At 53.9% G+C, this 13,289-nt stretch overlaps 1 protein-coding gene across 1 annotated transcript in view; it reads right to left on the bottom strand.

Annotated features, from left to right (window-relative positions):
* Positions 1-6,934: 6,934 nt before the first annotated feature.
* Positions 6,935-13,289, bottom strand: part of SRRM4 (serine/arginine repetitive matrix 4) — a 148,774-nt gene continuing 142,419 nt past the window's right edge. The window contains exons 10-13 of the mRNA XM_028116420.2: positions 12,695-12,898; positions 11,808-11,918; positions 11,046-11,186; positions 6,935-9,354 (exon numbers count right to left, since the gene is read on the bottom strand). Coding sequence (XP_027972221.2) covers positions 9,066-9,354; positions 11,046-11,186; positions 11,808-11,918; positions 12,695-12,898 — 745 coding nt within the window. The 3' untranslated portion in view covers positions 6,935-9,065. The remainder of the gene's footprint in view (positions 9,355-11,045; positions 11,187-11,807; positions 11,919-12,694; positions 12,899-13,289) is intronic.

Raw genomic sequence — 13,289 nt, forward strand, 5'->3', positions numbered from 1 at the left:
ACGGGGTAGGCGGGGGACCAAGAGCCTACTTTTGGCAGGTGGAAGTCATTGCTCTGTTCCTGTACACACGCAATCGCCCCTGCCTGGGATCCCCAGTCTTCCTCTTTCCTGAGCTCCCTTTCCTGGCCTGACCCATTCTGTTCATTTCCCGGGCCAAGGGGTCGGTTTTTTCTGTGATGCCTTCCGAGGTGGTTTTAGGCTTTCGGTGTCCCTTTGGACTCCCCGCATCCTGGGGTCCAGCTGTGCCACTTATTAGCTGTGTCAGTGGGGCCGCCAGTCTGTGCCTCAGTTTCTGCATCCGTAAAATCAGCATAAAAACAGTCCCTGCCTCATAAGGCCGTTGCAAGGATGAAATAATGTCAGTAATTTAGGTTAATATACGTCAAGGGCTTGGAATCGGTCTCACGGGAGTGTGGAGGGTTGTTGGCCGTGCTGCCATTACGGCTAAGACCTAAGACGGCTGAGAGCCCACCTCCGCTCTCACACCCGAGCGGCACACAACATTTATGGTGTCATGTAATTCAGGGGTTCCCGATCCTGGCTTCACAGCTGATGACCGAGGAAGCCTTTGAAAACCCCGCCCCCTGGCACCCACCCTCAGCAGCCCTTATTATTGGGGATGGGGGAGGGGGCTCAAGGGTGTGTGGCTTTGTAAAGGTCACAGTTCACTCCAAGGCGTAGCCAGTGTTAAGAACCACCGGCCTGACCCAACTTCTTTTCACAGGCGAAATAACTAGGACCCAGAGGGGCTTGATTTGCTTAGGTCACAAGGCGAACCGGGGCCCTCAGCCCCTGCCTCTTGTGAAGCTCAATTTTCTGATGTCCTCCTGACTCCCCTGCTTGCCTGCCTGCCTTCACCCTGAGGAGAGGCTGTGCGTGTCCCTGGGACTGTGGAAGGTAAGGGTGCCGGCCGCAGGCTGCCTGGCTCCATCCCTGGGCTGAAAGTGAGCCATGGCGCAGGGCCGCCCAGCCTCCCCTGTGCTGGCTGGGAGGGGGTGGGGCGCCTCTTCAGACCAAGAGCCAGAAGAACACCTGATTCCTGTGACTGGGAGCCAGAGCAGGAGGTAGAAAGGCAGAGCCCTCCTCCGTGAGACACTGAAGGACGGCTGGCCTCACAACCTCCTGGCAGCCACATTTTCCAGAAAAAGTCCTGGGGGGCCCTTACGAAGGGCTAGCTCTGAGTTATGGGGCTCCCACCTTCAGAGGCAAAGAGGTGCAGCAGAAACGGTCCTGGAGCCCACAGACCGAGGTTCAAATACCCTCTAGCTATGTGGTCCTCTCTCTGTGACCCTCAGCTTTCTCATCTGTCAAATGGGGCTAAACAGGGTTGTTATGAAAAGGAGGTAAGTTAAGGCATGAAAAGGGCTTGGCACAGGATCACTGATCCATAAAATTTAATTTTTATTATTACTAGTACTGTTATTTATTGATGAAGCCTCATAAGGGAACACGGGTTGCGGCCTCACCCTAGCCTGTTTGGGAAGAAAGAAATCGTGCGTGTGGTGGTGTTGGTGGTCCCCGGTGGAGAGCAATGGATTTACCCCAGGGAGGTTGTCCCATTCAAATGATTTTTAAGGGAGATTTCTAGAGGGGCAAGATACAAGGGGAGGTGACAGTGGTAACCTATTTTGTTTGCTCTTTCTCTCCTAGCTGAGAACCTAGTCAGGTATAGACAGGGCTGTGCTACAGGCCAGGGGCTGTAGCCCTGGGAATGGCGGGGAGGGCTGTCTGGCCCCTGGGATGATCTACGTTATCCACACATGTGTTTGTATAACTTTTTTTGACTTGCATAATGTTTGAAAAAAAGAATGAGTTACCCACATTTTAAAAATCAGTACATTTTATCTAAAAATTCATCCTCTTGAGAAATGGGGAGATCTGGCAACACTGAGCTGAGCTAGCTAGCTGGCTGTGGTGTGCTGGACTCCCTGGGTCCCCACAGTCTTAACCCTGCCCACTTCCCCCACCTGCCTGCCCCTGTGGGTGTTTTCAACCTCTGTTCCCTATGGCAGGAAACTCTGAAGTTGGACACTGAGGACATATCCGGGGGGCCTTCACAGGGCCTTGCAGGAACCCCACTGTTCCCAGCTGGCTACTTAGGGCTGTCTCCATGAGCCCCGCTCCCATAGCTCAGTCTCGGGTGAGGGAATAGTAGTCATGCTCACTAACATTCACTGAGTGCTTCCCATGCATCATGTATTTTTAGAGCCACATTCCAATTAGTTCCCACAGCAGCCCAGGGAGAGAACCGTTGCTGCCTCCATTTATAAATGAGCAAACCAAGCCCCAACGGGGTATCATCCTTGCTCAGCGCTACATAGCGAGTAATGGCAGGGTCTATCTTAGAATCCAGGTCTTTGGACTCCCACATCTGTGCCCTACACACTGAACTTCCTCCTGCCCATGAAGGCCTGGGAGAAACACGGTTCTACCAGAGACAACTGCGTCCTCTCTTCATCAGCTGAAGTGCTGCGGAGCAGAGCCGTGCACAGCCTGGGGTCTGCACTCAGCCTGCATGGATCCTATCATTGACGCCGCGGCCTTGGGCAAGGGACTTGGCTTTGCAGGGCCTTAGTTTCCTTCCTGGTAGGAAGGAGATTCTAATGCCTACCTCCTAGGGTTGTGGTGAAGACTAAGATAATGCACGTAAAATGCTTACAGAAAGGTTTCCCGAAGCATTCCGTGGATGCTATGAATGTCTATGTAAAACCAAAGTGCCTACAGGCTTGTTTTGAAGACTGAAGAAAGGAGATGAGCAATGCGACGCTGTGCACAAGCAGCAGCAGGTCATGCCCAGGGGCTTTCGGCCCTCCCCCCTCCCCGCTTCTGGGCACCCCACGTAGACAGAGGATGCTGGGCCACGTTTGAGAACACCATACCATGGAACCTTTTATTAGAACAGAGAGACATGTTTCGTACAGGCTGAAAAATCGGAAACCCCGGGAAGGTTATGCTTAGCTATGGACACCAGAAATCAAACAAGCCACGGCCGCTGTGTCACTGGGTAGAGGACGGGGTCCTGGGATGCTGGAGGACACAGGAGCTTCTCCCCGCTCTGATGTGGATGCTCCAGACAGAGGCTGGCTGCTCGGGCTGAGCTGGGCTGGTGGTGGGTCCCCTGGCATGGGGTTTTCCAGATGGGAATTCTAGCCCCCTGATGTGGAGAAATGGCCTTGGGGTGCACCGAGCCTGCCAGGCTGATAGGGTGGATGCTGCTAGGTCCTTGGCCAATGACTGCTTGAGGGAGCAGCCGAGAATTGAGAGAGAAAAGACCCTGCACAAAGTCCTCACAGCAGGGGCCTGGCGAGAAAGAGCTACCAAGAGAGTGGGGCATGGAGCCAGGATGGTCTGAGCTCAAGGGAGTTTCGGCAAACCAGATTCCCCCTTCCTGGGCCTCAGTTTTCTCATCCGACAAATGGCAGCATGACCTAGGTCACTGGCTTGTTCGAACAACTGTACAAAATGTGGTCTGACATGATGAACAGTGGTGAACTCCAGAGAACAGCGAAGCCTTCTTGGTCTCTCCTTTGATAACGGCTGGGCTTGGAGAGAAGGTCAAGCTAAGATAGAAGGCTTCTTTGACCCAGGCTACAAGAGTTACATCAGGTGGCAGCACCTGGAGGCCTCCCATTTTTGACTGCAGGACTCAACTATTACCACCTTACCCTGCAAATGAGGTCCATGCCCTGGTGTTTTATTTCCTTCCTTAGGAGACATCCTTCGGCCTACAGTTGGCAGAAGACACCAGGGACCATATACCTGAGAGTTTGGAGCTCACAGCATCAGAGGTGGAACCCCCGCCCTCTCCCCTGCCAAGAGCACTTAGGCCAAGTCCCATTTTACAGATGATAACACTGAGGCCCAAGACCCACTCCATTTCATCCACACACACACACACACACACACACACACACACACACACACACACACACAGGCCAGAGAATCACAAAGGAATGTTATTCCAGTCTCTTTGGCTCAACTTGTTAGAAGATGAGGCATATCTTTTCTTGGCCAGAGAAAAGGAATTACAATTCTCTCTCTCTCTCTTTTTTTTCAAGGAGTTGTGACTTTTTAATAGAATTTGGTTCGTGCATAGGCATTTTATTCTGCAATTAATTTCCATCAAAATGAGGTTTTCCCGGAGATAACCAGTGTTTTAGTTCCATTTGAACTTAATTTGTATGACTGAAGACTCCGTTTCTGCCAATTCCAATTTGCTGGGTGATTCTAGCACTCATTACCTGGTTGATAATGCCCCTTGCTGCAGACAGCCGCACCCAGAGCTGGGAGATCAGATTTCCAATAGCAATTCAGGGGAAGAGGTAGTCCCTCTCCTCTCCCGATACCACTCAATAAATAGGCAATAAATTATTAAATAAGCATGTTCTGACGAGGGGCCCCCCCATCATGGTATTTACAATGCAAAACAACCCCCCCAAAAAAAAACCCTCAATAAAGAAAAAAAAAAGCCCAAAACGGCAGCCACAGAGGGCAGATGCCAAGTCTATCCGTATCACTGGCTCATTGGTGCAGAAGTGAGGAGGAAGAGGTTGCAATAAAGCATTGCTTGATGACACTGGACGTAGCATGAGCTCCTCAGCTGGATGCAGCTGGCTAACGGAGGAGGGAGCAGTTTGAGGAATCCTGTTTGTTTTTTAATCAAACTTTTCTATTTAGCTGGAGAGTGAAGCAAGGCAAGACCCATGCTTGTGAGACTACTTTGAATATTCGTTGGAAAGAATACAGCAGAAGAAATGATGGGAGTGGGACTTAAAAAAAAAAAAAGTGCTTGGGAACCTTTGGGAGCACCCAAACGTTGGTCCTCTTCAAGCAAAGCCTTTGGGAAAGAGGATGGTTCTGAGCTCATGGATGATGGGGGCTCTCTGAGACCAAGACCCTTGTGTCTTTCAAACATCTTAAATGTCGTTTGGCTTCTGAAATACTGCCTTTCCTTCAACAAGGGAAGAAACAGAGATAGGAAGGCAGTTGATCCTCGAGGAACTAGAATGTTCCTGGATGGGGGCTTTGAGGGAGTTAGCTTTTCTTAATTTAACCGAAGGGAACTCACATATTGCTTTAAGTTTTACTCTAATGATTGAGAACCTCCTAAAAAGATTTGAGGCTGTTTTCCTTTTTCTTCTCAATCCTGGTGAACTCACCCGGTCTTTGGACAATTTCCCAGGCCTCAGGTCAACATTCTGGATTATATCTCAAAAACTCCGCCACTTCTCAAAGGGGTAATTTTTGGCTTGGAAAAATTGAGCGATCTGTCCAGGTTCATTCATCCAGGAAGGCTGCATGTTTGCTGGGCCGTGTGCCACACCCCCCAATGCTGGCTTTTAAAAATAAGTGCATACCCTACGCAGGTTTCAGGCAATTTGTCTCATTCCCTGGAAACAGAAGGTAATGTGGGCGAAGTAGGCAGAGGAACACTGATGCCAGGAACTGGGGGCTCTGGTTAAGCAAGGTTACCAGCACCTCAACAAGCGTTTTATTTTTGGATGCATAAGAAAGGAAATGTAAGGGAAATTGGAGAAGCATATCCCGCAAGAGGGAGGGACAGAGATTCCCTCCCTCACCCCCCACCCCAGGAGGCATTTAAACAGCCTTCTTGCAAACTTTCCCCTGGCTGGGGGTTAGAGCTGGGTAAAATCACATTGCCAGGGAAACAACCAGGGATGTTGCAGAAATCTCACCAAACTAAAAGCTGGACCCAGAGGAGCTGGCGATTTCAAGGCAGTGAGTGGTGACTTTGGAAAGGGTGGGGCCCTCTCTGGGAAGCAGCAAGAAGACTCTGCAGTTAGAGGCAGGACTGGTAAAGGCCTCTAGATCCTGGCTCGATGGGCCCCGAAATGACCTTCTTGGGGGAACCTCTGGCTGCTCCTTTCCTCTTGTCTTCCCCGCCCCCTTTCTCTAATTTCTGAAATAGCTTTGTGCTCTCCTCTGATGGAAAGCAAAAGATCACAGTAAAAGGCTTTTTGCTTTGGGTCTGTGTCTCTCTCTTAGGATGGTGGACACTGCTCCGGGAAGCAGTGTGCGTCCACTGCAGAAGGAATAGAACAGCCTGGAAAAACCTCAGGGGATGGGGAGAAATGGGCTGCAGGGGAGGCGGAAGCATGTATAATTTACACGGAACCAACCAGGCATGCTCAGAAAAGCTAGTAGGGATCCTGCCCACTACCGTATGCCCTGGAGTAAGGTGAGAGACCACAGGTGCATCTTCTCTCCCCTCAGTCAGCTTAATTCTTGCCATACTCTCTCCTTGTCAACTCGAAGTTCAATCCTAGTGCTAAACCAGACATCATCGCTTTAACCACCATGACCGCCCAAACCCAAGGTGGCTACTTCAATAAATACTGAACAAAGGCTCCTCAGTTGGCAAGGGCCAGTATCGCTGTCTCCCAGCAGGTGCCTCCCTACAGCGCTCACACCGAGATTTCTGACTCTGCAAATTTTGCCTTAGTTAAGTTATGCTAACTTTGGACTTCAACCCCCACGTGAGCTGTGACTCCACTGTACCGTTTTGGGGCCTTAGCTCACAAAGCTCGTGGCTGTTCTTCATCTTTCTGATACCTCAGTGCAGCTGGTGGGCAGGGTGCTGGGGCGCAAGCCTGAACCTCACTGACATAACGATGAACCTTGGGTCTGAAGTGCTCCCCCCACCCTCCCAGGCCAACTCCAGGATGTTTGGACTTAGAGATCTGTGGGTCTCCCCTGCAGGGACAAAGCCAACATCCCTACTCAACACCCGACCTCTCAGATTCCACCCACAAAGACACGAGAGAAAAAAGATGCGCAAAAATAATTTAGAAGCCCCCCCACCCCGAAACACACACACACACACACACACACACACACACACACACACACCTCCATATAAATAAATAGTTGAATACTGCTAATGGCAACTGAGAGAGAGAGAGAGAGAGAGAGAGAGAGAGAAGTCATCACATAAATAAATAAATAAACATAAATAAATAAAATAAATAATAGGTTTGCTAGGAGCCCCAGGCAAAATGGTCCCCTAGAGTTGTCTGAAGGCAGTCTGATGGGAGGCTCTTGGGCCTCTCTCACTGCTGTCCCGCTAATGAGGTTCCGTGGCTCCATGATGGGAGACTGGAGCCCAGTTTGCGTTCCTGGGCAGGGAAGAGGGTTATTTACAGTTGCTGTACATGCCCTCCCAGGGCACCTGCCCCTGTCCCAGGCACCTGCCATCCGGCCTTCTGCGGTGACAGCGTCGGCATCCGCCAGTCTGGGCGGGTGGGGCCCAGGGCCGGGCCAGAGGGCATCATGGGAAGGCCAGGTCGTCCAGTGCTGTCTGGGGCACGTCGCTTTCGGCTCTCCTGATGGAGGAAGGACTTGTGGGTGGTTGCAGGGCAGTTTCTGGCCCCACGGGCTGATGTAATGGGAAAGATTGGGAGTTGGGGGGACAGGTCACTGCTTTCGAGAAAAAGGAATTTTTCGTTCCAGTGTTTTCCCTGGGGTGGGAAGGATAAAGAGTGTTTGGTCCCTGCTTCCCCGTAGCCGGCCCCAGTATCCAGAGCTGGGAACTGTCCCCCCTCACGATCTCCCTCCGTGCCCTGTCCCGCTGCCCTTGCTGCCGCAAACTTGAAACTCACCCACAAGGCTCCGGAAAACCAGTCAGCTGGTGAGGGGGATGCCCAAGGGTTTATTTTAAGGATCCTCTCCCTCACACCCCTGTTCTCAGTGCCTGCTGTGGATGAAGCAACTGGTGGTATTTGTGTGTTGGAGATCAGCTTACCCGTGCTGCCCAGCCCCAGGCGGAGGGAAGATTGGGGGAGGGCCGAGATGAAGGTGGGGCTTGAGCTGACAGAGAAGCCTCAGAAGCCAGGAGAATCCCAGGCTCTGGAGTACCCACGCCCCTGTCCCCTCACACTCTCTGGATTTGGGTCTTTCCCCCCAAAACCGGAGCTGCTGTGCCCCATCCTGGCAAAATTCCTGAGAGGCAAAGGGGTTGGCTGGGGCTGAGGGCGGGTGAGCCGATGCTCGGCTGCTTTGGGTGGGCTCCAGGGTGTGGCCGTCTGGGCCGCGGGGGAGGGGGCAGGCAGGCACCAACGGGAGGGTAAGGCCAGACTGGCCGGCGCTGGGGACTGGCAGCTGGCCATGGCACTGGGGGATGTTCAGCAGATGGTCTCGTGGAATTAAGCTGGTGCCAGCTAGTGGGGGCTGAGGCAAATCTGGGCTGTGGGGCTGTGGACCAAGGTGTCCTGTCTACTGTGTCCTTTCTCAGGGAGGTTCAGGGGCCCTGTGAACAGCCAAGAGGCTGTCGAAGCCTTGTGGGGGCCTCTCCATTGCTAGAACCTACTGGACTGCTTTTCCTGACCACGCCAAGATAATGGGGGGGTGCTGCAGAATGACCCCTGCCCTTTTGCATCTATGCTCACAACCAGAGAACCCATTTCCTCTCTCCTGACACTTCCTCCCCACTGAAACCTCCGTGATCCCTACTCAGATCCCTTCTCTCCCCCCTCCGATTGCCTTCTAGCCTCTGCTCCGGCCTGTTTCGTGGGGTGTGTGCGTGTGCGCGCGCGTGTGTGTGTGTGTGTGTGAAAGGCCTGACCCCCTCTCCTGGGCCTAACTGCCCTTGGTTTCCTCTCATCACCTCCCACCCCACGAGGGTTCACACACCCGCTCAGGAGGCTGAATGAGGGGAGAATGAGGGCAGGTGCCTCCATACGCATCCTAGGAGCAGTGGGTGAGCAGAACTCTGTTTTCCTGGCTAGGCCCAAGCGTTGGAGTCACGGACCCATCGCTTCTTACAGAACCTTGAGGTTTTTTGTGCCAACAGAGGGTGGTTCTCTCCATCCGCCCAGGCCCGAGTTGAGCCCCGGGGGTGGTGCTGGTGGAGGCTCCTAGCGGCTTGACATAGAGGCTGAAGGCCCGGTACCCTCTTTTCCTCCTCCCCAGGAGAGCAGGAAGGACAGGGTCCAGGAGCCCGCAAGGTCCGTCCCCAAGGAGAAGGCAGGGTGGGTAGGGAAGGGGGAGAGGCTGGCAGAGTGAAAGGGGCCCCGCTGCAGGCAGCCGGCTCAAGGGAGGGCCCTTGCTTAGCGCCTCGTGCTGGAGTAGCTGTCTGCTGAGCTGTAGCTCCGGCTCCGGCTCCGGGAGCCCAGGCTGGGGCTGCGCGAGCTGGAGCCACTGCTCGTGCGGGTCCGGCTGCGGCTGCGGCTGCGACTGCGGCTGCGGCTGCGGCTGCGGCTGCGGGAATAACTGCGGCTGCGGGAAGAGCTGCGGCTGGCCGAGCGGCTGCTGCTGCTGTACCAGGAGGAGGCGCTGCTGAGGCTGCCGGATGAGGAGGGGCTGGGCCGGTAGTAGGGGATGGGGCGTTTCCGGGCACTGCGGAGACCAGACGGAGCGCGCTTGAGGACCAGACTCCGCCCACCCCGGCCCCGGGGGCACCCGCCAGCTTCCGCAGCCTCCCGGCGGGAGGGGAAGGCGGGAGTAGAGGGAGCAGTAACTTCCACCTCCCGGGCCCCTGGGGAGACCCTTCGCCTACGCTCCTCGTGCTGTCCCGAGAACATCCAGGGGATGGTCTCAGCCTAGTGCTGGGGTCTTGAGAAGTCACCGATCTCACTTTTTAATAAAGCAAGGCTGGGGCTCAGAACCTCCAGCTGTCAATAGGATCTACACCTAGACTCTAATTGCAGTTTTGTTGTGCTACTTTTACTTTTACTAGAACCTTCTATTTACGGTAAGAGAGGCTGGTTGTCCATTTACTATAGTGTACTGTGGTGTATTCCTTTTGAATTAAATGTATGGACCTCTAAGAAAGAGCATATCTATTTAAAGAAAATTAAGTAAGCTACAGTACGCTTACTAAACAGACAAGTCAAAAGTGCTCAGATGCTGCGGGGTGACTGAAGTTTGGGAAACACTGAATGGGTTCATCAAGATGGACTATTTGAGGTTGACTAAGGAAACAAGAGGGCCTTTTAGAAATGCCACTCTGTTTATCTCAGCCTTCCTCCAAGTCAACCTCAAGGACACCTCTGGTCAACGCGGTGGGTGTAGGACTTCCTGTGTACCAGGGTGTTCTGTGGGATATCTGAGAAGGTGATGCTTTATCCCCATCTTATTGTTTGGGGCACAGGTGCTTTTTCCTCCTCCAGGTCATCTCTAGGGAGGAGGCACTAGGCAGCCAGGAGGACACCCCAGCCCCAGTCCCGTGAGTCTCTGGATGGAGTGGCTGAACCTTAGAGGGCCAGGAGGAAGAGCCCGACTGATTGTCAGCAGCCAATTTTAGGGCAAGACTCAGCCATTCTTACTGCTTTCCAGGCCGAAGAAATACGTGTCCACTCGGACCTCAGGCTTCTTTTCTAGGGCTTTTCTCATCTAAGACTTTACCTGTTACAGGAAACCTTATCCACCTAGTCTGACCATTCAGTCCGAAACAACGGCACACTGAGGGTTCTAGTGTTCTGCATTTCAGTTTACAAAGTGGGTTCCCATCTCTTTGCCCCCTTGCATTTCATCTTTATGATACTCCTGGGAATTATTTCCTTCCATACTTCATGGGTGAGGGCTGAAGATCTGGGAGGTGAAGAGACTTTCCCAGCGTACCTGAAAAGTGGCACAGCCGGGATTCCACTCCAGAGCCCCTCACCCACCTCTCCCCCTCACCCACCAGGCCTCCCTCTAAGTCCCTTTGGCACCTAAATGATCCTTCTTGCCCTCTCCACACTTGGTGCAGGGTGTGATCAGGGTCTATTAATGCCTTGTTTGTGCGTCTGAGCGTGATCTGTCCCCACTGCTTTGGCCCCCGTTGCCTCGACGTGACCTCCCAGCCCCCTCCGCAGACCCCGGCCACACCCGGATTCCTCAGGCTGGTCCCACCCCTGTTCCAGGCACCCATCCTAACCCCGCCCCGGAGGCCCTGCCCGCTCCCAGCAGAGCCCGCAAAGTGTGTCTGAGCTCCCACAATCCTGAAATCCAGCTCCAAGGGGGCACGGGGAGAACCCGGGGCCCCAGCGGGTGTGAGGGGTGGGAGTGAGGGTGAAGGTGGGCACCCCCGGCCCTCCTGGCCTTACCTGGTTATCCTCCGCGCCTCCAGGTGGCTCGGGGAGTCTCTCCGGCGCTTCCGCATGGGCGAGTAGGACCGCCGTCTCCGACGCGCTCGCTCGCGCTCCCGCTGCTGGGAGTCCTTCTCATTGTACTTGGGGTCCCGCTCCCTGAAGGGATGCGGGGGTTACTGGGGAGCTGGGAGATCCGCATGAGCCAGGGTCACTCACTTCCTCTCCCCTGCGCCCTGCATCCCACTGGGGCAGTGGGTGGTTTCTCCCGGGGCCCCAGGGAATGCGGGAGGGAAAAGGACAGGGCTGTGGTTCGATACTGGGAGGGGGGGGGCCGGGCGTGTGCCCGGGTGTCAGCCTTCGAGGGTGGGCATTACAGGGGCGCGGGTGCTGCGGGGGTGAGAATGTGGACGTCAAGAGGGCCCTGGCGCATGCGTAAGAACTGGGGGCTCTGAATATGCGGAAGAAGGGTAGTATTAGGTGTGTGAAGAGGCTGAGGGCCGGGCTGTGAATTCTGGGGTGTGGCTGGCTGTATATTATGGGGGTACGTTAGGACTCAAGGATATGTTTGGGGGCCCAAACATATCCACTCCAGCGGAGACGAAGAAAACTACAAGGATGCTGGGTCGTCTCCCCATGCCTACTCCTGCAATGCTGGACGATGGGGGAGCAGGGGCGGGGCTTGGGTGAAGCTCCCCATAGAGGTGGGTGGGGGAGGAGGCCGGGGGGGCGGGGCCTGTGCTTGGGGGCGGGGCCTGTGCTTGGGGGCGGGGCCGGTACCTGTTAGGGCTGTAACGCGAGTAGCTGGGGCTGCGGCGTGATCGAGAGCTTCTGCTGGGTGGGCTCCTCTTGCCCGACTTGGAGGAATAGCTGGAAGAGCGCGAGTAGGACCTGCGGGAGAGTAAACAGTCCCCGAGGGGCCTGCTGGGCTTCGACGGGGTCGTCCCGGATGTGTAGGGCTTTATGCAGCGGGTCCCCTGAGGGAGACCTTCTTCTTTCAGGACGCCAGGCCGAGGAGTCTGGCCCTCTCCTGAGAATGAAATTCCCTCTCTTCTGGGCGATTAATAATAATATTGACAACTTCTTCTTGAATTCTTACCATTTAAGGCCACTTATTAGCTGTATGACCTTGAACAGGTGATTTCACTTCTCTGGGCCTCTGTTTTCTCATCTATAAAATGGGGATAAATAATCGTACTTACCCTATAGCGTTGTAAATTAAATGAGTAAGTTAGAGTCAATCACATACCTCACAAATTAGGGTCTCATTAGGTTCAATGCACACAGGAAATGTTAGCTATGATTGTGTATTTTATTACGTGTCAGACATTGAACAAATGCTTTGTGTGCATTTTCTCATTAAATCCTCAACACATCCTAGGGTTAGGTACTATTATCAATCCCATTCCACAGATGGGAAAACCGAAGCACAGAGAGGTGAATGTTTTCACTTTGCAGATAAGGAAACTGAGGCTCGGAGAGGTTATTTGAGACCCAGGGCCACCAGCTAGGAATGGGTATAGTGGGCATTCAAAACTCAAGTCCGTCTGACTCCTTCCCCGCCCCCCCCCGACCCCCGACCCCAGGGCCAAAGGCCATCTCTGGTTACCATAACTAGCTCCCTAAGGAGGAAAGCGCTGCAGAACAGAGGTCAAAGCGGCACTCACCTTTTTCCAGAGGAGGTGGATCGGCTTCGGGTGTACCTGGGGGAAGCCCTGGGGTTTGGGGATCGGGAGGAGTGGCTGGAAGAACGGGTGCTGGCATAGGAGGGGCTGCGGGAGCACCCTCTCATGGGGGAGCTCCGGGCTGTGGATGGGACCAAACTGGACTTCTTTACTTCTGCGCATTCCAGACATGGCGACCGAAATCCTCTGCAGATGTGGGCAGAACGCCTGTTAGCAATGGCCTGCCCGCTGGTCTGCAGGCATCTGGAGCTGATACTCCTCTCCCTACCTGCGCCTAGGCTGTGGTACTCTCAGAAACCCCTTTCCGCCTATTCCCATCTTACTGCCTCGAGGAAACTTTCCAGGCCACAGATGTCAGAGGAATAAGAACAGAGGGGGACACATACCACAGGGGGCACTTTGGAGCATTTTAGGTCAGTGGGCATGGGCACATAATGGCAAATAACACCAATCACAAAGAGATTTATTCCCTTTTGAGTCTTTTCCAGTCCTTCTGATTACATTAATGGAAAACTCTGGGTTGGGTACTAGTGGGTTCAACACTGCCGTCTCCCAGATCTGGTGCCTTGGGCAGGCA

The sequence above is a fragment of the Eumetopias jubatus genome, unplaced genomic scaffold, assembly GCF_037043125.1.
Source record: "Eumetopias jubatus isolate StellerSeaLion01/CBP00866 unplaced genomic scaffold, mEumJub1_p1.0 scaffold_16, whole genome shotgun sequence".
Lineage (NCBI taxonomy): Eukaryota > Metazoa > Chordata > Mammalia > Carnivora > Otariidae > Eumetopias > Eumetopias jubatus.